General features: G+C 41.3%; 1 protein-coding gene across 1 annotated transcript in view; it reads right to left on the reverse strand.

The window, feature by feature from the left end:
* Positions 1 to 25,594, reverse strand: part of SMPX (small muscle protein X-linked) — a 107,260-nt gene that overhangs the window by 30,976 nt on the left and 50,690 nt on the right. Inside the window, exon 4 of the mRNA XM_075850789.1 lies at positions 9,689 to 9,842. Coding sequence (XP_075706904.1) covers positions 9,702 to 9,842 — 141 coding nt within the window. The 3' untranslated portion in view covers positions 9,689 to 9,701. The remainder of the gene's footprint in view (positions 1 to 9,688; positions 9,843 to 25,594) is intronic.

The raw sequence follows: 25,594 nt of genomic DNA on the forward strand, positions 1-25,594 counted from the left end.
AAGCATATAAATGCTAAAAAGCCAAGGTCTGAACATGTAGGACCCCTAGATAATGGTAATGGGGAGTTGATCACAGGGGATCAAGAGAAGGCAGAGTTACTAAATGGGTTCTTTAGCACTGTATATACAACTGAAGAAAGAGCAGCTGATGTAGCCGGTGCCAGTGCTGTTAATATATCAGTTGATATACTGAATTGGATGAATGTAGATATGGTCCAAGCTAAATTAAATAAAATAAATGTGCACAAGGCCCCGGGACCAGATGGATTACACCCTAGAATTCTTAAAGAGCTTAGTTCAGTTATTTCTGTCCCCCTTTTCATAATATTCAGAGAATCTCTAGTGACTGGTATAGTGCTAAGGGACTGGCGCAGCGCAAATGTGGTGCCTATTTTCAAAAAGGGCTCTAGGTCTTCCCCGGGTAATTATAGACCAGTAAGCTTAACATCCATCGTGGGGAAAATGTTTGAGGGGCTATTGAGGGACTATATACAGGATTATGTGACAATAAATAGCATTATAAGTGACAGCCAGCACGGTTTTACTAAGGACAGAAGTTGTCAAACTAACCTAATCTGTTTTTATGAAGAGGTGAGCAGAAGTCTAGACAAAGGGGCCGCTGTGGATTTAGTGTTTTTGGACTTTGCAAAGGCATTTGACACTGTCCCCCATAGACGCCTAATGGGTAAATTAAGGACTATAGGTTTAGAAAATATAGTTTGTAATTGGATTGAGAATTGGCTCAAGGACCGAATCCAGAGAGTTGTGGTCAATGATTCCTACTCTGAATGGTCCCCGGTAATAAGTGGTGTACCCCAGGGTTCAGTGCTGGGACCACTATTATTCAACTTATTTATTAATGATATAGAAGATGGGATTAATAGCACTATTTCTATTTTTGCAGATGACACCAAGCTATGTAATATAGTTCAGTCTATGGAAGATGTTCATGAATTGCAGGCAGATTTAAACAAACTAAGTGTTTGGGCGTCCACTTGGCAGATGAAATTTAATGTAGATAAATGTAAAGTTATGCATCTGGGTACCAACAACCTGCATGCATCATATGTCCTAGGGGGAGCTACACCGGCAGATTCACTTGTTGAGAAGGATCTGGGTGTACTTGTAAATCATAAACTCAATAACAGCATGCAGTGTCAATCAGCTGCTTCAAAGGCCAGCAGGATATTGTCGTGTATTAAAAGAGGCATGGACTCACGGGACAGGGATGTAATATTGCCACTTTACTAAGCATTAGTGAGGCCTCATCTAGAATATGCAGTTCAGTTCTGGGCTCCAGTTCATAGAAAGGATGCCCTGGAGTTGGAAAAAATACAAAGAAGAGCAACGAAGCTAATTAGGGGCATGGAGAATTTAAGTTATGAGGAAAGATTGAAAGAATTAAACCTATTTAGCCTTGAAAAAAGACGACTAAGGGGGGACATGATTAACTTATATAAATATATGAATGGCACATACAAAAAATATGGTGAAATCCTGTTCCTTGTAAAACCCCCTCAAAAAACAAGGGGGCACTCCCTCCGTCTGGAGAAAAAAAGGTTCAAGCTGCAGAGGCGACAAGGCTTCTTTACCGTGAGAACTGTGAATCTATGGAATAGCCTACCGCAGGAGCTGGTCACAGCAGGGACAGTAGATGGCTTTAAAAAAGGGTTAGATAATTTCCTAGAACAAAAAAATATTAGCTCCTATGTGTAGAAATTTTTCCTTCCCTTTTCCCGTCTCTTGGTTGAACTTGATGGACATGTGTCTTTTTTCAGCCGTACTAACTATGTAACTATGTAACTATGTAACCTAAACTGGCACCTTAAGGCAGGGTCATTCCACCGAGAAGCTACGCACCACTTCCTAAAGTCAGAGCAATACTCCTCAACAGGTCTCTTACCCTGACGTAAGGTCACCAGCTGACTCTCGGCAAAAGCAGTCTTGTCAGTCTCGTCATAGATGAGTCCGAGAGCAGAAAAGAAAAGATCAACGGAGGAAAGTTCAGGGGCGTCAGGAGCCAAGGAGAAGGCCCATTCTTGGGGCCCTTCCTGGAGCCGGGACATAATTATACCCACCGGCTGGCTCTCAGAACCTGAGGAGTGGGGCTTTAAATAGAAAATAGAGCCTACAACTCTCCCGAAAGGAGAGAAAAGTCTTCCGGTCCCCTGAGAACCGGTCGGGCAACTTGAGGTGGGGTTCAAGAGGTGAGGTGAGGGGGACTACCATGGTAGCATCAGGCTGGTTGACCCTCTGAGCCAGGGCCTGGACCTGTAGGGAGAGACCCTGCATTTGCTGAGGCAGGTTCTCAAGGGGGTCCATAGTGGTGTCAGGGACCAGGGTAGACTAGGTATGGGCTTGTGATTATGTAATGGGCGTTAACCCCGAAGCTGTGCCTGGCAGATCCTTTACAGTAACGAGAAGAATCACAAGCAAAGGAGGAACAGGAAAGGCAGGTATAAATAGACAGAGGGCGGGGGCTAGCTCCGTCTGGCCAGGCTGTGATAGGTTCTCCCACTCCTAAGCCTGCCACCCTGAGTGGTGGAAGATGGAGTTAGTCTCACAGACATAGAAGCAGGTGCAGACTGATTATCTATGGGCGTTAACCCCAAAGCTGTGCCTGGCAGATCCTTTACAACTATCCTCTTTTATGAAAGGCAGGTGGCCGAGGATAGTAAAACAAATCCCAAAAAATTCTTCAAGTATATAAATGCTAAAAAGCCAAGGTCTGAACATGTAGGACCCCTAGATAATGGTAATGGGGAGTTGATCACAGGGGATCAAGAGAAGGCAGAGTTACTAAATGGGTTCTTTAGCTCTGTATATACAACAGAAGAAAGAGCAGCTGATGTAGCCGGTGCCAATGCTGTTAATATATCAGTTGATATACTGAATTGGATGAATGTAGATATGGTCCAAGCTAAATTAAATAAAATAAATGTGCACAAGGCCCCGGGACCAGATGGGTTACACCCTAGAATTCTTAAAGAGCTTAGTTCAGTTATTTCTGTCCCCCTTTTCATAATATTCAGAGAATCTCTAGTGACTGGTATAGTGCCAAGGGACTGGTGCAGCGCAAATGTGGTGCCTATTTTCAAAAAGGGCTCTAGGTCTTCCCCGGGTAATTACAGACCAGTAAGCTTAACATCCATCGTGGGGAAAATGTTTGAGGGGCTATTGAGGGACTATATACAGGATTATGTGACAATAAATAGCATTATAAGTGACAGCCAGCACGGTTTTACTAAGGACAGAAGTTGTCAAACTAACCTAATCTGTTTTTATGAAGAGGTGAGCAGAAGTCTAGACAGAGGGGCCGCTGTGGATTTAGTGTTTTTGGACTTTGCAAAGGCATTTGACACTGTCCCCCATAGACGCCTAATGGGTAAATTAAGGACTATAGGTTTAGAAAATATAGTTTGTAATTGGATTGAGAATTGGCTCAAGGACCATATCCAGAGGGTTGTGGTCAATGATTCCTACTCTGAATCATCCCCAGTTATAAGTGGTGTACCCCAGGGTTCAGTGCTGGGACCACTATTATTCAACTTATTTATTAATGATATAGAAGATGGGATTAATAGCACTATTTCTATTTTTGCAGATGACACCAAGCTATGTAATATAGTTCAGTCTATGGAAGATGTTCATGAATTGCAGGCAGATTTAAACAAACTAAGTGTTTGGGCGTCCACTTGGCAGATGAAGTTTAATGTAGATAAATGTAAAGTTATGCATCTGGGTACCAACAACCTGCATGCATCATATGTCCTAGGGGGAGCTACACTGGCGGATTCACTTGTTGAGAAGGATCTGGGTGTACTTGTAAATCATAAACTTAATAACAGCATGCAGTGTCAATCAGCTGCTTCAAAGGCTAGCAGGATATTGTCGTGTATTAAAAGAGGCATGGACTCACGGGACAGGGATGTAATATTGCCACTTTACAAAGCATTAGTGAGGCCTCATCTAGAATATGCAGTTCAGTTCTGGGCTCCAGTTCATAGAAAGGATGCCCTGGAGTTGGAAAAAATACAAAGAAGAGCAACGAAGCTAATTAGGGGCATGGAGAATTTAAGTTATGAGGAAAGATTGAAAGAATTAAACCTATTTAGCCTTGAAAAAAGACGACTAAGGGGGGACATGATTAACTTATATAAATATATGAATGGCGCATACAAAAAATATGGTGAAATCCTGTTCCTTGTAAAACCCCCTCAAAAAACAAGGGGGCACTCCCTCCGTCTGGAGAAAAAAAGGTTCAAGCTGCAGAGGCGACAAGGCTTCTTTACCGTGAGAACTGTGAATCTATGGAATAGCCTACTGCAGGAGCTGGTCACAGCAGGGACAGTAGATGGCTTTAAAAAAGGGTTAGATAATTTCCTAGAACAAAAAAATATTAGCTCCTATGTGTAGAAATTTTTCCTTCCCTTTTCCCGTCCCTTGGTTGAACTTGATGGACATGTGTCTTTTTTCAGCCGTACTAACTATGTAACTATGTAGCTATATGTAACAAAAATGGGTTATGGTTAAACTATGGATTTACCTGGCTGGGATTGCGATATTCCCTCTTTAAAGATGGCGGTTTTGAATACCAAACAAGGGATGACGTCTCTATAGTTGAATCTCGTGAGACATACTTGGGGTTCTGCTGCTCCATGTTGCCCTGACATTATTTAAATTGATGTTCAGTTTATCCAATCTTTGCGCTCCCTGCGGGCATGCGCAGTATGGTGTGTTTAACGCCCGTTTGGATGACTATGGACGATTACGTGCGTTACATATGAGTCTCATGATTACCTTTTTTTCCTTTCATAGATCAGTGAGTGCCAGGTGATCTAATTTTTAACCCCTTCAAGACACAGCCTGTTTTGGCCTTCAGGACACAGCCAATTTTTTCAAATCTGACATGTTTCACTTTATGTGGTAATAACTCCGGAATGCTTTTACCTATCCAAGCGATTCTGAGATTGTTTTCTCGTGACACATTGGACTTTATGTTACTGGCAAAATTTGCTCGATACATTAAGTATTTAATTGTGAAAAACACCAAAATGTAGCGAAAAATTGCAAAAATTTGCATTTTTCGAAATTTATATGTATCAGCTTGTAAGACAGATGGTAATACCACACAAAATTGTTGCTAATTAACATCACCCATATGTCTACTTTAGATTGGCATCGTTTTTTGAACATCCTTTTATTTTTCTATGACATCACAAGGCTTAGAACTTTAGCAGCAATTTCTCACATTTTCAAGAACATTTCAAAAGGCCATTTTTACAGGGGCCAGTTCAGATGTGAAGTGGATTTTAGGGCCTTATATATTAGAAACCCTCGATAAGTCACCCCATTTTAAAAACTTCACCCCTCAAAGTATTCAAAACAGCATTTAGAAAGTTTCTTAACCCTTTAGACATTCACAGGAATTAAGGCAAAGTAGATGTGAAATGTTCAAATTTCTTTTTTTTTGTTGCAGAAATTCATTTTTCATCTATTTTTTTTGTAACACAGAAAGTTTTATCAGAGAAACGCAACTCAATATCTATTGCCCAGATTCTGCAGTTTTTACAAATACCCCACATGTGGCCCTAGTGCGGTAATGGACTGAAGCACCGGCCTCAGAAGCAAAGGAGCACCTAGAGGATTTTGGGGCCTCCTTTTTATTAGAAAATATTTTAGGCTCCATGTCGGGTCTGAAAGGCTCTTGCGGCACCAAAACAGTGGAAATCCCCCAAAAGTGACACCATTTTGGAAACTATACCCCTTGAGGAAATTATCTAGGGGTATAGTGAGCATTTTGACCCCACAGGTTTTTTGCAGAAATTATTGGAAGTAGGCCGTGAAAATGAAAATCTACATTCTTTCAAAGAAAAATGTAGGTTTAGCTAATTTTTTCTAATTTCCACAAGGACTAAAAGGAGAAAATGCACCACTACTTTTGTAAAGCAATTTCTCCCGAGTAAAACAATACCCCGCATGTGGTCATAAACGGCTTTTTGGACACACGGAGGAGCTTAGAAGGGAAAGAGCGCCATTTGGCTTTTGGAGCTCAAATTTAGCAGGAATGGTTTGCGGAGACCACGTCGCATTTGCAAAGCCCCTAAGGGCCCAAAACAGTGAAAACACCCAAAAAGTGACTCCATTTAGGAAACTACACCCCTTGAAGAATCCATCTAGGGGTGTAGTGAGCATTTTGAACCCACAGGGGTTTCATAGATTTTATTAGAATTGGGCAGTGAAGATAAAAAAAATCCTTTTTTTCCAATAAGACGTAGCTTTACCTCAACATTTTTCATTTTCTCAACAAATAAAGGAATAAAAGAACCCCAACATTTGTAAATCAACTTCTCTGGAGTACGGCAATACCCCATTTGTGGTTATAAACTGCTGTTTGGGCACACGGCAAGGATCAGAAGAGAAGGAGTGCCATTTGGCTTTTGGAGCACAGATTTTGCTGAATTGGTTTCTTGACACCATGTCACTTTTGCAAAACTCCTAAGGTACCAGTACAGTGGAAACTCCCCAGAAGTGACTCGATTCACGAAACTACACCCATTGAGGAATCCATCTAGAGGTATAGTGAGCATTTTGACCCCACAGGTGTTTCATAGATTTTATTAGAATTGGGCAGTGAAAATAAAAAAAATCCTTTTTCTTCAATAAGACGTAGTTTTAGCTGAAAATGTTTCATATTCTCAACAAATAAATGTAAAAGAGCACCCCAACACTTGTAAAGCAACTTCTCCTGTGTATGACAATACCACCTATGTGGTCATAAACTGCTGTTTAGGCACAGAGTAGGGCACAGAAGGGAAGGAGCGCCATTTGGCTTTTGGAGTACAGATTTTGCTGGATTGGTTTCTGGGCGCTATGTCGCATTTGCAAAGTTCCTGTGGGACCAAAACAGTGGATCCCCCCCAGAAGTGACCCCATTTTGGAAACTACACCCCTCAAGGTATTCACCTAGGGGTGTAGTGAGCATATTAACCCCACAGGTGATTGGCAGAAATTGGTGTGCACGTGATGTTGCAGAGTGAAAATGTTTTTTCAATAGATATGCCAATATGTGGCGCCCAGCTTGTGCCACTGGAGACACACACCCCAAAAATTGTTAAAAGGGTTCTCCCGGGTATGGCGATGCCATATATGTGGAAGTAAACTGCTGTTTGGGCACACTGTAGGGTTCAGAAGGGAGGTAGAGCCATTTGGCTTTTGGAGCGTGGATTTTGCTTGTAGTAGTTTTGTTTGGAGTCTTACTGGTGTTGCGTTTATAATGTGGGGGCACATGTAAGGCGGGCGGAGTATATAAGGGGTATAGTCAGGTGGTATAGTGGGGTAAAAAACACCAATAAAATAATCCATAGATGTGTGTTATGCTGTGACACAATCCTTTCTGCACAGGCCGGTGTCGCACTAATAAATGGTCTTTACTTATCCCCCTTTTGGTCCGCACCTTTGAAGTTTGGGGAATTTTGCTGGGAAAGTGTTGTCCTGGTATAATACGGGCACCCTCACTTCCAGCAGATATGTTTGGGCCCTCCCCTTCCTGGATCCCTAATTTTAGGGGCCTTGATAATTCGCCACTTGAAACAGAAGAAACTTTCCCCTCGGGCCGGCACAACTGCATATTTTTATTTCCTGGCTTATTGGTGCCTTGACTAATTTTATTTTTTCATAGACGTAGTGGTATGAGGGCTGTTTTTTTTGTGTGACGAGCTGTAGTTTTTATTGGTACCATTTTGGGGTACACGCGACTTTTTGATCACTTGTTATCCTTTTTTTTTGGGAGGCAAGGTGACCAAAAAACAGCAATTCTGCCATATTTTTTTAGTTCTTTTTATACAGCGTTCGCCACGTGTTATAAATTACATGTTACCTTTATTCTGCGGGTCAGTCCGATTCTGGTGATACCTAATTTATAGCACTTTTTATGTTTTACAACTTTTTGCACAATAAAATAACTTTTGTAAAGAGAATGGATTTTTTCTGTCGCCAAGTTGTGAGAGCCATAACGGTTTTACATTTTTCATCGACGGAGCTGTATGAGGGCTTGTTTTTAGCGAGACGAGTTATAGTTTTTATAGGTACCATTTTTAGGTACATGCGACTTTTTGATCACTTTTTATTTCAATTTTTGGAAGACAAAGTGACCAAAAAATAGCAATTATGTCAGTATTTTTTAGTTTTTTTTTTTTTACGGCGTTCACTGTGCGGAATAAATAACATAATATTTTTATAGTTCAGGTCGTTACGGTCGCAGCGATACCAAATATGTATGGCTTTATTATTTTTTTCAATAATAAATGACTTGATAAGGGAAAAAGGGCGATTGTGTTTTGTGTTATTATTTGAAACTTTTATTGTATTTTTTACAACTTTTATTTTTACTTTTTTGACACTTTTTTTGACACTTTTTTTGACACTTTTCTTTAGTCCCACTAGGGGACTTGAAGGTCCAACAGTTTGTTTGATGTTCTAATACATTGCACTACCTATGTAGTACAATGTATTAGAACTGTCAGTTGTTCACTGACTGGGCGGGGCCTAATCAGCTTACGTAATGGCAGACAGGAGTCCATTGTTAGGGCTCCTGTTGCCATGGTAGCAGTCGCCAGCCTTGCCATCGCGTGGCAAGGCTGCCGATTTGCTACAAACCCCTAGGATGCAGCGATCACAATGGATCGCTGCATCGAAGGGGTTAATGCCAAGAATCTGAGCTAGCTCCGGTTCCTGGCGATAGATCAGGGTGTCCGCTGTAACATACAGCAGACACCCACTGCTGATGACGCCGGCTCAGCTTCTGAGCCGGCGCCATCTTGCCGATGGTACCGGAAGCCTCCTGGGCCCCGCCGACGACGGGGCATAGGAGGATTCCGTTGCTGGCGGACCGGGAGGTAAGCATTAGCCCTCCGATCGCCTTTGCAGCCACCGGCAACCCAGCGATCACGTTGCTGGGGCCCCGGTGGCTATAAACTCCTCACATGCTGCAATCGCTATTCAACGCAGCATGTGAGGGGTTAATCGGTCGGATCGGAGGCTAGCTCCGGTCCTGGCCGATACCTCAGGGTGCCAGCTGTAACATACAGCTGTCACCCGGCGGTGATGTCGCTGGCTCAGCTCCTGAGCCAGCTTCCTCTCCATGACGTACAGTTACGTGGAGATGCGGGAACAGTCCATCTCCCATGACGTAACTGTACGTGATTTTGCGGGAAGGGGTTAATCAATTACACTGTGTTGGTTTAATCAATCATAAGGATTCATTTTTATATGTTAGCCATGTTGCATCGTCTGTTTGTATCATTGCATCATGTCATAACTCATGTTCACTATCTGAATTTTGTTTCACTTGTCACTTTATATTTATAATATTTACGTATTTTTATATTTTTTATTAACTATGTACTGATTTGTAACACTGATTGTCTGGGCTTTGCCCCCTATTTATACACGTGTATGCTTTAACACACCTGACTTGAAAAAGCCTTCATAGAGAAGGTGAAACGTTGCAGTGGATGCTGGATGAATAAACCAGAGTTTTTTTGAGTGCTGCTTCTATCTCTCTTTTTTGGATATATATATATATATATACACACAGTCGGGTCACATTATTATAACCACCTCCTACTTTCGACATTTTCACAATTCTGCTATTTAAAAAATCAAGCCAGGTATTCCATCAACTCACCGTGTAATACACATTACTGCTCTTCAGCTCTTGGAACAAATTTCAGTTCACTCTTTATGTTCTGAATTTCTGATAGGTTGACTGCAGGCCCAGGAAGTTTCACAGCCCCAGGGAGTTGCTTTTTCTCTTCGCTTGGTACAACTTCTGGATTACTCTAAAGACAAGAGATGTAATACAAAATTATTATTGTTTTGGCTTTGGGTGTTTGGTGCATTGACATGAATATGTCTATAAGACCACTGTTAATTCACACTGTACACAGCTTTATGGCGCAGAGGCTTTATCTAGCAATGTTCTCTGAGGTCTGGATTTACAAAATTTCTTCTTTCTTGTGTGAGTGTATTCTCGTATTTCTTCACAGAAATTAAACACATCTAGTAAAATAATTGAGATTGGCCATAGATTCTATAAACGAAAAATCGAACAGAGGACCAGATTTTACATTTGCATTTTATTTTGCTGGTGTATAAGCTTATGAAGAACAATAAAGTAGAATTTTTAACTTGTGACAGAGATGGATGCCTAAAGATGCAACAGAATAGATACTGTACATAGGGGCAGATTTATCAATGTATTTATACTATTTTTCCGGCGTGAATACATTTAAAAATATGGCGCCCCTACACTATATACATTGAGAAATAAATAGCAGTGCACCCTGCTGATGACACACCATGTTGCACACTGCACTGAGGGAGAGATCGGCACACCGTTCGTGTGGTGCCGTTATTGAGAAGTCTGCCCAACAGAGTCAAGATAAGGATTGCTACATCTGTAATACATGACTTTAAATGTTTTCTGCGGCTTTTTATATTAAAGCCCAAAATCTAAGCTTTTAAATTTTAGCAGGCTCAATATTCAAGGTGCAATACTCGGGCTCTGAAAAAAGCTGCTTAATCTCTGCTTGTTGCTGGTATTCAGTAGGAACATTCATTGTTTGCTTTCAGTGGATAAAATTCTGTCCATGGTCATGTGATGATCACACAGGTGCACGTCTCGTTACAGTTTCATTATTTGTATCAGAACTGTGTCTTCTAATGATCCCAGCACTGGTGTGTCCATCACATGACCATGGACATAATTTTATCCACTGAAAGTAAACAATGAATAGTCCTACTTAATAACAACAAGCAGAGATCTTGAATACTGCGAGGAATTAATACAGAAAGTAAAATTGTATAACTTTTAATTATACAAAAAATAAAATTAAAACCGCTTTAAGAAATGGATGGTATGTTGCTTGGATGTGCTATCAGTGTCTGGTAGATGGGATTTGGCCAATGTGACCCACGTTGATTGTTCGGCTTCTGTCAGCTTTGCTTTTTTCAGAGGCCAAATGGCCATCAAAACCTTAAAGGCAATGTAAACCTTTGAAAAACCAAATTTTTTTAAAATAAAAAAAGTTAAATACCAGTGTGTTTTGTGTAACTTTGTAAATACTTATTATTAAAAATACTTTTTACTTTTTTAGATACAGCTGCTCTGTATTCTCTCTTCAGAGCAGCTGTATCGTTCGCTATTCATTGAATCCATCAGTCCCGCGGACCTGACGGGCTCAGTGACAGCGAGTCTTGCGTATCTCTGACATGCAGGATCCACCTGTAAACTATCACATGTGTATAAATATACACGCAGGACCCGCTGATACTGAACACCTCAGGTCCGCGGGACAGACAGATTCAGTAAATAGCAATAAATAAAGCTGCTGTGCATAGAGAATAGAGAGCAGCTGTATCTAAAAAAGTACAAATAATTTTCAATAAAAGTATTTACAAAGTTACACAAAACACACTGATACAACTTATTATTTTAAAAAAAAGTGGCCTTTCATAGATTAACATAGCCTTCAAGTCAACAAAAACCTTTTAATTGTATGCATCTGGCACTTACTTTTAGTTGCAGATTCAATGAGTAAAACTAAAAATGTAAGATTCATAAAAGTCAGCACATATCAGGTTATTAGTGTGTTTATCACATCAGTAGTCTCCCAAAATTTGTCATGTTTGTGCGTTGATCTATTCTGATCACCAGTGTGGGTCAGGTAGGATTTTATTCCCTTGAACCATGCCCTCTAAGAGATATCGCCTTTCCCAAAAATCAGCCATGGATACTTAAAATGTCCATCTTGGACATTTATGGCATATCCACAGGATATGCCATAAATGGCGGATTGATGCAGGTCCCAGCTCTTGGACCCACACCATTCTCTGGATCGGGGCCTATGAACCTCGTTCTACCTTCCTCGGCTCCCGGCCACTTCTTGATGAGTTGGTCGGGAGTTACAGGAACAGCTGAGCTCAGTGAGCTGCACTGTTTCCTAAACTCCCATAGAAGTGAATGAGAGTTATGGAAACAGCATAACACAATGAACTACGCTGTTTCTGTAGCTCCCAAGTTCTAGAAACAGCGTAGCTTGAAAATTGCTAATTTATCAAGCACAATATGCAAAAATGCAAAATGGAAGAATAAGATTCTTACTATCATTGTTAGCTGATCTTGTCTCTAGGCCCGGTGAAAGCAAACGGAACAGAATCATGGGATGTACTTGTTTAAAATATAAGTTCAACCGCCATTAAAAATAAATTACGTCTTGCTAGCCATGTCAGCTGGCTGAACGTTTACTGATCAACACTTCATTACACAAATACTTTATGCATTATTTATAAAGCCATTTTCTGTCTCCTATGTATATTTCACAGCTGCGAAGCTTTAGTTTCCTTTATTTTACTAGTTCAGCTTTAAGAACACTGCATTATTCTGTATGTACCAACAACCATAATGGAAACTGAGGTTTTGCAATAATGACAGTCACAGGGAGCATGTCCTGCTACTAATATTAACGTTACCTCCAATGTTCACTGTTATATTTTAAAAGAACATGGTGTGACTTGTTCATTTTTGATATAATGATTATTATATTCCTACAATACTAGTGTACAGTGATTTACAATCAGGGGAAGAAGAAAATAATAAGTAGAGAGCTGATTTTTCACAGTGTACCAGTCATTTGTTTCTACAAAAGGGAAAAAAATAATGCTCTAGGAACCCATCCAGTATCTGTGGTAGTACAGACATAAGGCTCATTGTGGAGCAAGGATTGGGCAAAGCAATAAAGGAGAGAAGAGATATGAGTTAAAAGGGTAGGTTTGTAAAATTAAGCGAGGCCTATGGGCCGTGATCGTAACTGTAACAATCTTGAGATATGGTAAGAATGTTTGAAACAGTGGATATGATTAGTTTAGCTTACCATACACTTAAAGGCTATGTACACTTTTGAATGTTTTTTCTTTTTAATCAATGTTTTTTTTGGTATTTTAATCTCTTTTTTAATGGACTTTTATTAAAAAATGGTACAACTTTTTACAATACAGCTTCTATGTATCCTGTATACATAGAAGCTGTATCCTTCTCTCTCGGGCCCACACAGTTTATGAACTTAGATGTGATCGATATTAGCTGGATTCTGTGTGCCAGAGACTCACAGGACCCGCTCTCAGCCGATCAGTCAGTTCAGATGAACTGCCAGAATCGAAACCAAAAAAGGATACCTTGTCTTATCTCAATACATTATAATATATATATATATATATATATATATATATATATATATAGCACACAAGAAAATGGCGAAAGCACACTGCGAACACTAATGCCACCTATGCCACTAAATCTAAATAAATAAATATGCATTACTGCTAAATCTACTTACAAAAGGGTGGTTCTTAGCGCACATTTTGATCAAATTGTGTGAGCCCACCTGCCACGACAAGGTAACCTCTATATATATATATATATATATATATATATATATAGACATATATATAGACATATATATATGTCTATATATATATATATATATATATAACTATTAAATGCACTGGGAACCAGAAGCACAACAATAACTTACAACATTTCCCCTAAATGCCTCACATAAATGTATTCTTATTTATGTGAGGCATTTAAAATGTTGTAGGGTATTGAACTGACAGAATAGGCTGAGCGCAAACATCTAATAAAAGTCAATAAGAAAACACAAAAAACATTGATTTAATAAAATTAAAAAAAATATACCCAAATGTGTACATAGCCTTGAAGGTAGCTATCAGCTAAACACCCATTTGGTCAACAGCCTTTCCTCCTGACGCCACATAAATATGCATGCTTGGGTGAGCACCTTGTGCACCCTTAGTCTGAAGGTTCAAGGCAAAGCTTTCCAAGGTATAAGTGCAGCACAAGAGAAGTCTTGGAAACTGGAGTGAGAGAGAAGACATCCATGGATGATTCCCTGATTGGAGACCATGGGTATCATGATAGAAAGAAATAAGATAAGGAATGTAGGAAGGTCCAACATTAGAGAGCTTTGTAAATGAGTCATATAGCTTTACATTTTATTCTTGAACAAATAACGGACAATAAAAGAAAGGAGTATTCCCATCTCAGGCATTTATGGCATATCCACAGGATAAGCCATAATTGTCTGATAGATGCAGGTCCAGGCTCTGGGACTCACATCTATATAAAAAATGGGGGTACTCAGTGGCAAGTTTGGCCGAATTTACAGAAACAGCCTAGCTCACTGAGCTACGCTGTTTCCTTAAGTCTTCTAAAAGTGAATGTGATTTACAGAAACAGCGTAGTACAGTGAGCTACGCTGTTTCCGTAACACTCAAGTTCAGGAAACATACAAAAATAAAAGAATACTTGGCCGCTCATGTTTCCGTAACTCTCATTTACTTCTGTGGAAATAACAAAAACAGTGTAGGTCAGCAAGCTTGAGTGTTTCTGTAATTCCGGCCAACATTGCCACTAAGTCTCTGCCTGGATGTGGCGGTCAGCAGAACTTCAGCAGGCGGGGACAAGGGATGCCTTTTCGTGAGATTGGCATGGGTTCCATCTATCAGACATTTATAACATATCCTGTGGATAAACTATTAACGTCTGAGATGGGAATACCCCATTAATGTAAGAGAGCGGGTTGATGTGTTACAGTAGACAAGGTGAGAGATTATTGGCAAATAGATTACTATTTTATGGTATTAATTATGAGGTAAGCATGAATGTGGAGCTATTAATTTGAGGAAAGTGACATCATTTGCCAATCGATTGAATGAAGGAAGTATTGGACACTCAAAAAATAATTAAAAAGAAAGATGGCCTAGAGTCTAGGAAATAGCGTTGTAGCATTGCACACAGAAAAATAAAGGGTCTGGCTAGTCAGAAGGTGAAAGACATACAAGTTTTTGAGATGATGAGTTTGAGGCTGGATTCACACGAGTGTGGCGTTTTTGCGCACGCAAGAACATGGCGTTTTGCCTGCGCAAAAGGCACTTAACAGCTCCGTGTGGCCTCAGCATATGATGCGCAGCTGCATGATTTTCGCGCAGCTGCCATCATTATGACACTCCGTTTGGATGTTTGTAAACAGAAAAGCACGTGGTGCTTTTCTGTTTTCATTCATCCTTTTGACAGCTGTTGCACGAATGCGTGGTTTTCACGCACCCATTGGCTTCAATGGGTGCGTGATGCGCGAAAGACGCCCAAAGAACGGACATGTCGTGTTTTTTTCAGCGGACTCGCGCTGAGTAAAAATCACGCACATGTCTGCACGACCCCATAGACTAATATAGGTCCGTGCGACGCGCGTGAAAATCACGCGCGTTGCACGGACTTATTTCCCGTTCATCTGAATAAGGCCTGGGGTCAAGAGAGTACGTGACCGTAAAGACAGCTGACAGATTCTCAATGGTATTTTTCAGGACCGCAAGAGAATTTCATGGGCGGAATTATACAGCCTGGTGATATCAGCAAAGAGATGATACTGAATATCAAATCTGCTGATTGTGCTCCCAAGAAGGAATAGTTACATAGTACTGTTGAAAAAAGACTAATGTCCATCAAGTTCAACAAAGTGATGGGAGAAAGGATGAGAAATGTTTATGAAAGTTTTCAAAAATGTATTTAAGAGGGACCTGCTATAGTGTTAAGTACATATGCAATGATCATCACCAAGAACAAAGACCCTGGTTAAAAAGGCCTTGAAACATATCAATGAGAAATCATAAGAGTTCATGTTTATCATATGCTTTCTCTAACCACAAAATGTGCTATTCAATTTTACAGGGCTTTCTACAAACTGTGGGCAAAGCATACAACACTATATAATACGTCAGGATAGTCCCACTAAGTAAAGCATCTATCTCCTCATTTCAAGACATGCATCAAGTGTTTGTCGAGCTCCTTGTACGTCCCCATCTGAAGATAGATCTGACAACCTTAAAGATATATTTGACCGAGTTATATGGCAGCCGCATCTGAGAGTTTGTGCTCCTAGAGGGTACGTCTGACAGCAAGTAAGATATATCTGTCAAAACTGTACGCCAGTCCAACTAAAAAAGTGAGTCAGGGAAATTCTAAAACTCAGAGGGACTCGGATTATTTAGAAGAAAAACAAAAATAAACAGATTTCTAACAATGTCTTTTATAGATAACCAAGAATAAAGGAAAACTGTGGCAATATTGTATTACTAGTGGAATTATGATTATTACCATTATTCTCTTCTGAGAATGTATCCACATTATACATATAGGGTCCGCTTCGAAAATCTTGCTGAACATCTGTAGGTGTGAATGATATTACCAGCTCTTTTAATATACTCCACTTATAATCTGCCAACATTTGGTTTAAGGCTGGGTTCACACAGAGTTTTTTTGCAGGCGGAAAATAAGCCTCAAAATTCCGTTTGGAATTTTGAGGCAGATTTTGCTCTGCCTGCACGCCGCGTTTTTTGCCCGCGTCCATTGAGCGGCGTGGGCAAAAAACGCCACGAAATACACTTTCTCTGCCTCCTATTGGGAGGTCAGAGGCGTAAACATCCGAAGATAGGGCATATCCCTTCTTTTTCCCGCCAGACGTTTTTTCCGCTCACGGGAAAAAACCGCCTCCGCCTCCCATTGAAATCAATGGGAGGCATTTTCAACTGTTTTTTGGCGCATTTTCCGACGCGGTTTCCGTGTCAAAAAGCTCTGTGTGAACTCCCCCTAATGGTTCTAGCTACTACACTAGCTACCTAAAGGCAAACAAATAAACAAGCAAAAATAAAACACTATGTCAGTTTGAAAAACTTTCTGAAAGTTCTTGAAAGCAACATCCTTTAAAGAGAGCCACACTTTACTTGTCTGATCTAGGAACTAGGTGTAGGTTTCTGTTGCAGGAAGCTGCCTCTCAGCCATAGACAAGGCAAACTAGGCCCTGCCCCTATCCTGCAGTGTCGCTGGCAGGAGGGAGGGGTGCAGAGAACAGGGACAGGTTTTTTTAATATCTGTCACACTTTAGATTGCCATTTGTATCAAGGTCCAGCATCAGGACCAAGGAAATGGCGGATATTCTTGCATTTGCTTATGTGTTAACACTAGTGTTCAATAGAAAATGACTCTACAAAAAAAAGTAAAATACAACCTTTTAGTAACACAAACTTACAATAGAAAATGACACAAAAGTATTTGAAATATTATCAGATTTACTGTGTACATGACATGCAGCTCAACTGAAGTCTATTGTACCGACCCATTAGGTCTTACTTTGAATAACATTTAATTTGAAGTATTAGTTGATTTAGATGTTAACATTTATTCTACTACGACTTCCATCCCCCACCTGTTTCGGTTATGTTTTACATATATTGCACAAAACATGTTTTGACGCTTATCACAACAGTTTCAGCCCGAAGCTCGTATCATTGAATGTCGTTCCAACCAACTTCATTTGTATGTATCCTGAAGTGCACGGTGCTGAGATAAAATGTATTCACTCCGGACTTAATTGAAGGTGAACAGTAATGGTGACCTCTGTCTCAAAAACAGTAAGTGAAAATCCTACACAGATGTTCTGGCAGTCAGTCCATGCCCAGAGGAATATAAATCCTGGAATATTTTCCACTTAACCTTGTCTACTGTGCCCTGGAGCACTTGGGTGCAATGAATCAAACTAGTAGTAGTATTAGAGGGAAGTTCAGATTAGAGTGAACCTTCGTTTTGGAGCAACTTTTTCTGTATAGGAATAAAAAACGTATTACTGATCTGTTCCTCTGCAGTTTGCCCCATTTGGTCCGGATGGGTTGGGTACTCACTGCAGGAAACCACTGTATCTAGGTGGATACCATCAACAGAAACTATAACCCTTGCTGATGTGTCCACCTATCAGCAAGGATTATTTAGTTCCTCCCAATAGCAGATATTCTGGATTATTGGATGTTCATAGAAAAATATGTAAACTTTACTTGTGAGGATAAAGTCTCTAACATACTATCTTTGTCAGTCTTCTGGATCTGGTTTTCAGAAAGTCTACAGATGTTGCAGAGTTGAATTTGTCATTTAAAGCAAAAGTTGAATTTTGCTAATATTTGCCACATTTGTATATATATATATATATATATATATATATATATATATATATATATATATATGTATAGTTTTAGTAACAATACACTTGAACCATCATTTATTTATTTCCTGCATTTTTCTTCTTGCATGTTTTTTTAAGATGCAAGAAGATGTGGAAGATGTTGGCAAACGTAAACCTATTCTTCAAGATAAATCAATAGGTTTACCTGCAGTCTGAAGGAAAACCAAAGATAATGAGTGATATCCTAATATCACATTAAATTGTGCCAAATGACATGCAGGTCTGCTACATTGAAAAACTCAGCTCTGCTACATCTTTATATTTATGAGCGAATGTAAACATCACAGCCAACTTTCCGGACTGCCATAGGGATTATATCGCAGTAAGAGCATATTTAGTATAAGTAACTAATTTATGTAGAAATCTTTAGTGACATTTATTTTTTGGCCACTGACTATTGATACCGTCAAGCACCATTCATGCACCCCCCCCCCCCCCCTTGGATTGTAATTGTCATACACAGGTATTCTCACCTCGGCTGAGATGGTTTTTTTTCGAATATTACGTTTATTAACTCTGCTCATGTCCTGAGAGGATATTGGCCTGCCTCGCTCAATTTATATATTAGGATAATTTAATTTGCCATCTTTTATGATCGTCATATATGATGTAATAACTATGGTGGCTCCGAATGATCATCGTCACCCTGAGTTATATTTATTTGTCCGGTATATATTATATTTATTTGTTCACAGTATATATACGTGTAATGTTTGACCCAGTTTGTTATATACAATAGTACAAAAATGATCTGTATTCATCAAAAACCTGAAATGTAAACCTAATATCACCAGTGTGGCTACATTTACAAGCTGCTTTGTCCTTTGGATCACTAGTTCACTTCACTCTAGAATTAACCTAAGTTGATTAACTTAGATTTGATCTATATTTGGGTTATATTGTGTGTCAGAGGCACACAGAAGCCGATGTCAGCCTAGCCATCAGTCCAGCTGACTGACAGATTCAACTTACGGCGGCGTTATGCAGCTGCTATGTATAGTGTAAATTCACTGCCGGACTGAACGACTACAATATTATTTATTAAAGTAAGTGTAATGATGGGGGTAGGGAAACAGACAAGTGAGCCCTAATCTACCCGCCACTCAGTCCCTGCCTACTTGCAACGACCCGCCCTAGGCGACGGGGTACAACTGGGCGACGGTTCCTACGCTCAATAAGTGCACGACAGACAAACAGACAAGGGTACACAGAAGCAAGGGAAAAGGGGCAGTTGCCCACGGCAACACCGTCAAGAGTGGTGAACTAGCCGAATCAAACCAGGAGTGTACGAGGTACCAGACGCAGAGCAGGAGAGTAGCGAACAAGCCGAGTCAAACCAGGAGTGTACGAGGTACCAAACGCAGAGCAGGAGAGTAGTCAGTAAGCCAGGGTCAATATGAAGCAGGGTCAAATAGTTCAAGAAGCTGCAGCAGGGCCAAGAAACCAAACGAGAAGAATCACAAGCAAGGAGAAACAGGAAAGGCAGGTATAAATAGACAGAGGGCGGGAGCTAGCTCCGTCTGGCCAGGCTGTGATAGGCTCTCCCACTCCTAAGCCTGCCATCCTGAGTGGTGGAAGATGGAGTCAGTCTCACAGACATAGAAGCAGGTGCAGACTAATTACTTATGGGCGTTGACACAGAAGCTGTGCCTGGCAGATCCTTTACAGTACCCCCCCTTTTATGAGGGGCCACCGGACCCTTTCTAGATGGACCTGGTTTATTGGGGAAACGAAGGTGGAACCTTCTGACCAATACCCCAGCGTGAACATCCCGGGCGGGTACCCAAGTCCTCTCCTCAGGCCCGTATCCTCTACAATGGACCAGGTACTGGAGGGAGCCTTGGACCATCTTGCTGTCCACAATCTTGGCCACCTCGAATTCTACCCCCTCAGGGGTGAGAACGGGGACAGGAGGTTTCCTCGAGGGAGCCAAGGACGGGGAGCAGCGTTTAAGGAGGGAGGCATGAAACACGTCATTTACTCGAAAAGATTGGGGCAACTCCAGTCGGAAGGAGACAGGATTGAGGACTTCAATGACCTTGCACGGCCCTATAACCCGGGGAGCAAACTTCTTGGACAGGACTTTAAGGCGCAAGTTCTTTGACGATAGCCACACCAGATCCCCGACCATAAACAAGGGGTTAGCAGAACGTCTTCTATCTGCCTGAGTTTTTTGTATGCTCTGGGACGCCTCTAGGTTCTTCTGAACCTGGGCCCAGACTGTGCACAGTTCCCGATGAACGACCTCTACCTCGGGATTGTTGGAACTACCAGGTGAAACGGAGGAGAACCGTGGATTAAACCCAAAATAACAGAAAAAGGGGGATACCCCTGACGAGTTACTGACCCGGTTATTAAGGGAAAATTCGGCGAGGGGAATGAATGAGACCCAATCATATTGACAGTCAGAGATAAAACACCTTAAATATTGTTCTAGAGACTGATTAATCCTCTCCGTTTGGCCATTAGTTTCAGGATGGAAGGCAGAGGAGAAGGACAGATCAATCTAATAACCTTTTACAGAAGGCTCTCCAAAGCAAAGAAACAAATTGTACCCCTCTGTCAGAAACAATATTGACACGGACCCCATGGAGACGCAGGATGTGTTTGACAAACAAGGTAGCTAACGTCTTAGCATTGGGTAGTTTCTTGAGGGGCACAAAGTGGCACATCTTACTGAAGCGGTCTACTACAACCCACACCACCGACTTGCCTTGAGATGGAGGCAAATCGGTGATAAAATTCATGGAGATATGGGTCCAAGGTCTCTGGGGAATGGGCAAAGAACGTAGTAAGCCCGCTGGTCGGGACCTGGGAGTCTTGGACCTAGCACAAACCTCACAAGTGGCGACGTAGGCCTTAACGTTTTTAGGCAACCCAGGCCACCAATAGTTTCTGGCAATGAGGTGCTTGGTACCCAGGATGCCTGGATGACCAGATAGTGCAGAGTCATGATTTTCCCTAAGTACCCTTAGCCGGATTTGCAGGGGAACAAACAGCTTGTTCTCAGGAAGGTTCCCGGGAGCTAAACCTTGATCAGCCGCAATTTCAGAGACAAAATCAGAATCAATAGAGGAAATGATTATACCTGGAGGCAAAATACAAGCAGGATCTTCCTCCGAAGGAGGGCTGGCCATGAAGCTACGCGACAGTGCATCAGCCTTAATATTTTTAGACCCAGCCCTATAGGTAACCAAAAAGTTGAATCTGGTAAAAAATAACGCCCATCGAGCTTGTCTCGGGTTTAGCCTCCGGGCAGATTCTAGGAAAACCAGATTCTAGTGGTCGGTAAGGGGGTCCATAGTAGTGTGAGGGACCAGGGTAGACTAGGTATATGGGCTTGTGATTATGTAATGATGGGGGTAGGGAAACAGACAAGTGAGCCCTAATCTACCCGCCACTCAGTCCCTGCCTACTTGCAACGACCCGCCCTAGGCGACGGGGTACAACTGGGCGACGGTCCCTACGCTCAATAAGTGCACGACAGACAAACAGACAAGGGTACACAGAAGCAAGGGAAAAGGGGCAGTTGCCCACAGCAACACCGTGAACAACAAGAGTGGTGAACTAGCCGAGTCAAACCAGGAGTGTACGAGGTACCAGACGCAGAGCAGGAGAGTAGTGAACAAGTCGATTCAAACCAGGAGTGTACGAGGTACCAAACGTAGAGCAGGAGAGTAGTCAGTAAGCCAGGGTCAATATGAAGCAGGGTCAAATAGTTCAAGAAGCTGCAGCAGGGCCAAGAAACCGAACGAGAAGAATCACAAGCAAGGAGGAACAGGAAAGGCAGGTATAAATAGACAGACGGCGGGAGCTAGCTCCGTCTGGCCAGGCTGTGATAGGCTCTCCCACTCCTAAGCCTGCCATCCTGAGTGGTGGAAGATGGAGTCAGTCTCACAGACATAGAAGCAGGTGCAGACTGATTACCTATGGGCGTTGACACAGAAGCTGTGCCTGGCAGATCCTTTACAGTAAGAGATAAATATTAGGGCTCTGTAGCCAATTTTCCTATTCAGACTTAACCCGTCAGTGACCGCCCATAGGTGTTTTTACGGCGGTCACTAACAGGCTTTTTTTCTGATGCATTAGCCTTTTGACTGCGCTGCATCAGAAAACGCTAATGGTTTTTTTGGCAGCTACGGGCCTAACAAAAGCCACCAGGTCTGCCTTTAGTGAATTCCTGTTAGGCCAAGCCTCTGCCTCTATTTTACGTTGACAGGCAATAATACTTTGCAATACAGAAGTATTGCAGTGTATTATAAAAGCAATCAAATGATTGCATGTAAAGTCCCCTAGTGGGATTAAATCAAAAGTTTCATTAAATGAATACTAAATAAATAAAAATCCCACATAAAAATGAAAAATTGACTTTTTCCCCTTACAAAATGAAGACAATTTAAAAAAAAAAAAAAAAAGTTACACATATTTGGTATCACTGCATCCGTAATGACCCCGTCTATAAAATTATTACATTATTTAACCTGCACGGTGAACCCTGTAAAAAAAACAAAAAAAAAAAACAATGCCAGAATTGCTGTTTTCTGTTCATCCTGCCTTCAAAATTTTTTTAATAAAAAGTGATTAAAAAGTCACATGTACTCCAAAATGGTACCAGTAAGGCTTCTTTCACATCTGCGTCAGGACTCTGTTCAGGCGTTCCGTCGGAGCTTTCCATCAGAACGGGACCCTGACTGAAATAAACGTAAACCAGAGGTTTCCGTTTGCATCACCATTAATTTCAATGATCATGGATCCGGTGTAAATGGTTTCAGTTTGTCTTCGTTGTGCAAGGGTTCCATCATTTTGACGGAAGCAATAACGTAGTCGACTGCGCTATTCATTCCGTCAAAACTACTGAAACCTTGTACAACGGAGACAAACTAATGGTTTCTGTTTGTTTCAGTCAGGGTTCCGTTCTGATGGAATGCTCCAATGGAATGCCGGAACGGAGCTCTGACACATATGTGAACGAAGCCTAAGGGCATGTGCACACGATAACGTCAATTACGGCTGAAATTACGGAGCTGTTTTCAGGAGAAATTAATCAGAAATATACTCTATACATTGTTAATGTGCTAAATGACTATTCTAGCTGCAAACGTCTGGTTTTTAATGCAATATCTACATAGGTGTACAGAGGCCCATTTCCAGCAACCATCACTCCAGTGTTCTAATGGTACATTGTGTTTGCTAACTGTGTTAGAAGGCTAATGGATGATTAGAAAACACTTGAAAACCCTTGTGCAATTATGTTAGTACCGCTGTAAACAGTTTTGCTGTTTAGAGGAGCTATAAAACTGACCTTCCTTTGAGCTAGTTGAGAATCTGGAGCATTCCATTTGTGGGTTCGATTAAACTCTCAAAATGGCTAGAAAAATAGAGCTTTCATGTGAAACTCGACAGTCTATTCTTGTTTTTAGAAATGAAGGCTATTCCATGCGAGAAATTGCCAAGAAACTGAAGATTTCCTACAACGGTGTGTACTACTCCCTTCAGAGGACAGCACAAACAGGCTCTAACCAAAGTAGAAAGAGAAGTGGGAGGCCCCGCTGCACAACTGAGCAACAAGACAAGTACATTAGAGTCTCTAGTTTGAGAAATAGACGCCTCACAGGTTCTCAACTGGCAGCTTCATTAAATAGTACCCGCAAAACGCCAGTGTCAACGTCTACAGTGAAGAGGCGACTCCGGGATGCTGGCCTTCAGGGCTGAGTGGCATAGAAAAAGCCATATCTGAGACTGGCTAATAAAAGGACATTGGACAGAGGAAGATTGGAAAAAAGTGTTATGGACAGACGAATCGAAGTTTGAGGTGTTTGGATCACACAGAAGAACATTTGTGAGACGCAGAACAACTGAAAAGATGCTGGAAGAGTGCCTGACGCCATCTGTCAAGCATGGTGGAGGTAATGTGATGGTCTGGGGTTGCTTTGGTGCTGGTAAAGTGGGAGATTTGTACAAGGTAAAAGGGATTTTGAATAAGGAAGGCTATCACTCCATTTTGCAATGCCATGCCATACCCTGTGGACAGGGCTTGATTGGAGCCAATTTCATCCTACAACAGGACAATGACCCAAAGCACACCTCCAAATTATGGAAGAACTATTTAGGGAAGAAGCAGGCAGCTGGTATTCTATCTGTAATGGAGTGGCCAGCGCAGTCACCAGATCTCAACCCCATAGAGCTGTTGTGGGAGCAGCCTGACCGTATGGCACACAAGAAGTGCCCATCAAGCCAATCCAACTTGTGGGAGGGGCTTCTGGAAGCATGGGGTGAAATTTCTCCCGATTACCTCAGCAAATTAACAGCTAGAATGCCAAAGGTCTGCAATGCTGTAATTGCTGCAAATGGAGCATTCTTTGACGAAAGCAAAGTTTGAAGGAGAAAATTATTATTTGAAATAAAAATCATTATTTCTAACCTTGTCAATGTCTTGACTATATCTTCTAGTCATTTTGCAACTCATTTGATAAATATAAGTGTGAGTTTTCACGGAAAACAAAAAATTGTCTGGGTGACCCCAAACTTTTGAACGGTAGTGTATATATATTAGTATGTGTGTGTATCAGTGTGATTGATTGATTTTATTAAAAAATATTTTTACTTTTTGAGATACAGCTGCTTTGTATCCTGTATCCGTCAGGTCAGTAGAACTGACAGGATCAGTGACACGCAGGATCCACCTCAAATCTATCACATCTAAGATTACAATTTAGCGCAGGAAAACCTGTGCTTTTCTTGAAAAAATAAGGACATTTCTAAGTGACCCTAAACTTTTGAACGGTAGTGTATATATATATATATATATATATATATATATATATATAATATAACGTTTTTAAATGTGTACATAACCTTGTGGCACTATATACAAGGGGGAGCGCTGTGAGGCACTATATACAAGGGGGAGCGCTGTGTGGCACTATATACAAGGGGGAACGCTGTGTGGCACTATATACAAGGGGGAGCGCTGTGTGGCACTATATACAAAGGGGGAGGGCTGTGTGGCACTATATACAAGTGGGGGCTGTGTAGTGCTATCCACAGTGGTATGTGTGTGGCGCTCTTTATAAGGGGGGCTTTTTGGTGCTATTTACAAGAGGGGGAGGGCTGTGTGGTGCTCTCTACAGGGGGGCTGTATGGCACTATCTATAGGGGGCTGTGTGTAACGCTCTCTACGGGGGGGATGTGTGATATATAGAGGGGGCTGTGTATGGCGATATCTATGGGGGTGTGTAATATCTACAGGGGCTGTGTGTGGCACTATGTACAGGGGGCTGTGTGTATGTGGTGTTTTACAGTGTGTGGTATTATTATATTCAGGCGCGCAGTCTTTGGTGCTATTATATTTAGGGGTATAGTATGTGGCATCATGATCACTTTATTTTCGTTTATAGGTGTGGAAATGTTGGAAAAGTGAGGAGCCAAAAACATCTGAGTGGCAA

This window comes from Rhinoderma darwinii, chromosome 2, assembly GCF_050947455.1.
Source record: "Rhinoderma darwinii isolate aRhiDar2 chromosome 2, aRhiDar2.hap1, whole genome shotgun sequence".
In the NCBI taxonomy this organism is placed as follows: domain Eukaryota; kingdom Metazoa; phylum Chordata; class Amphibia; order Anura; family Rhinodermatidae; genus Rhinoderma; species Rhinoderma darwinii.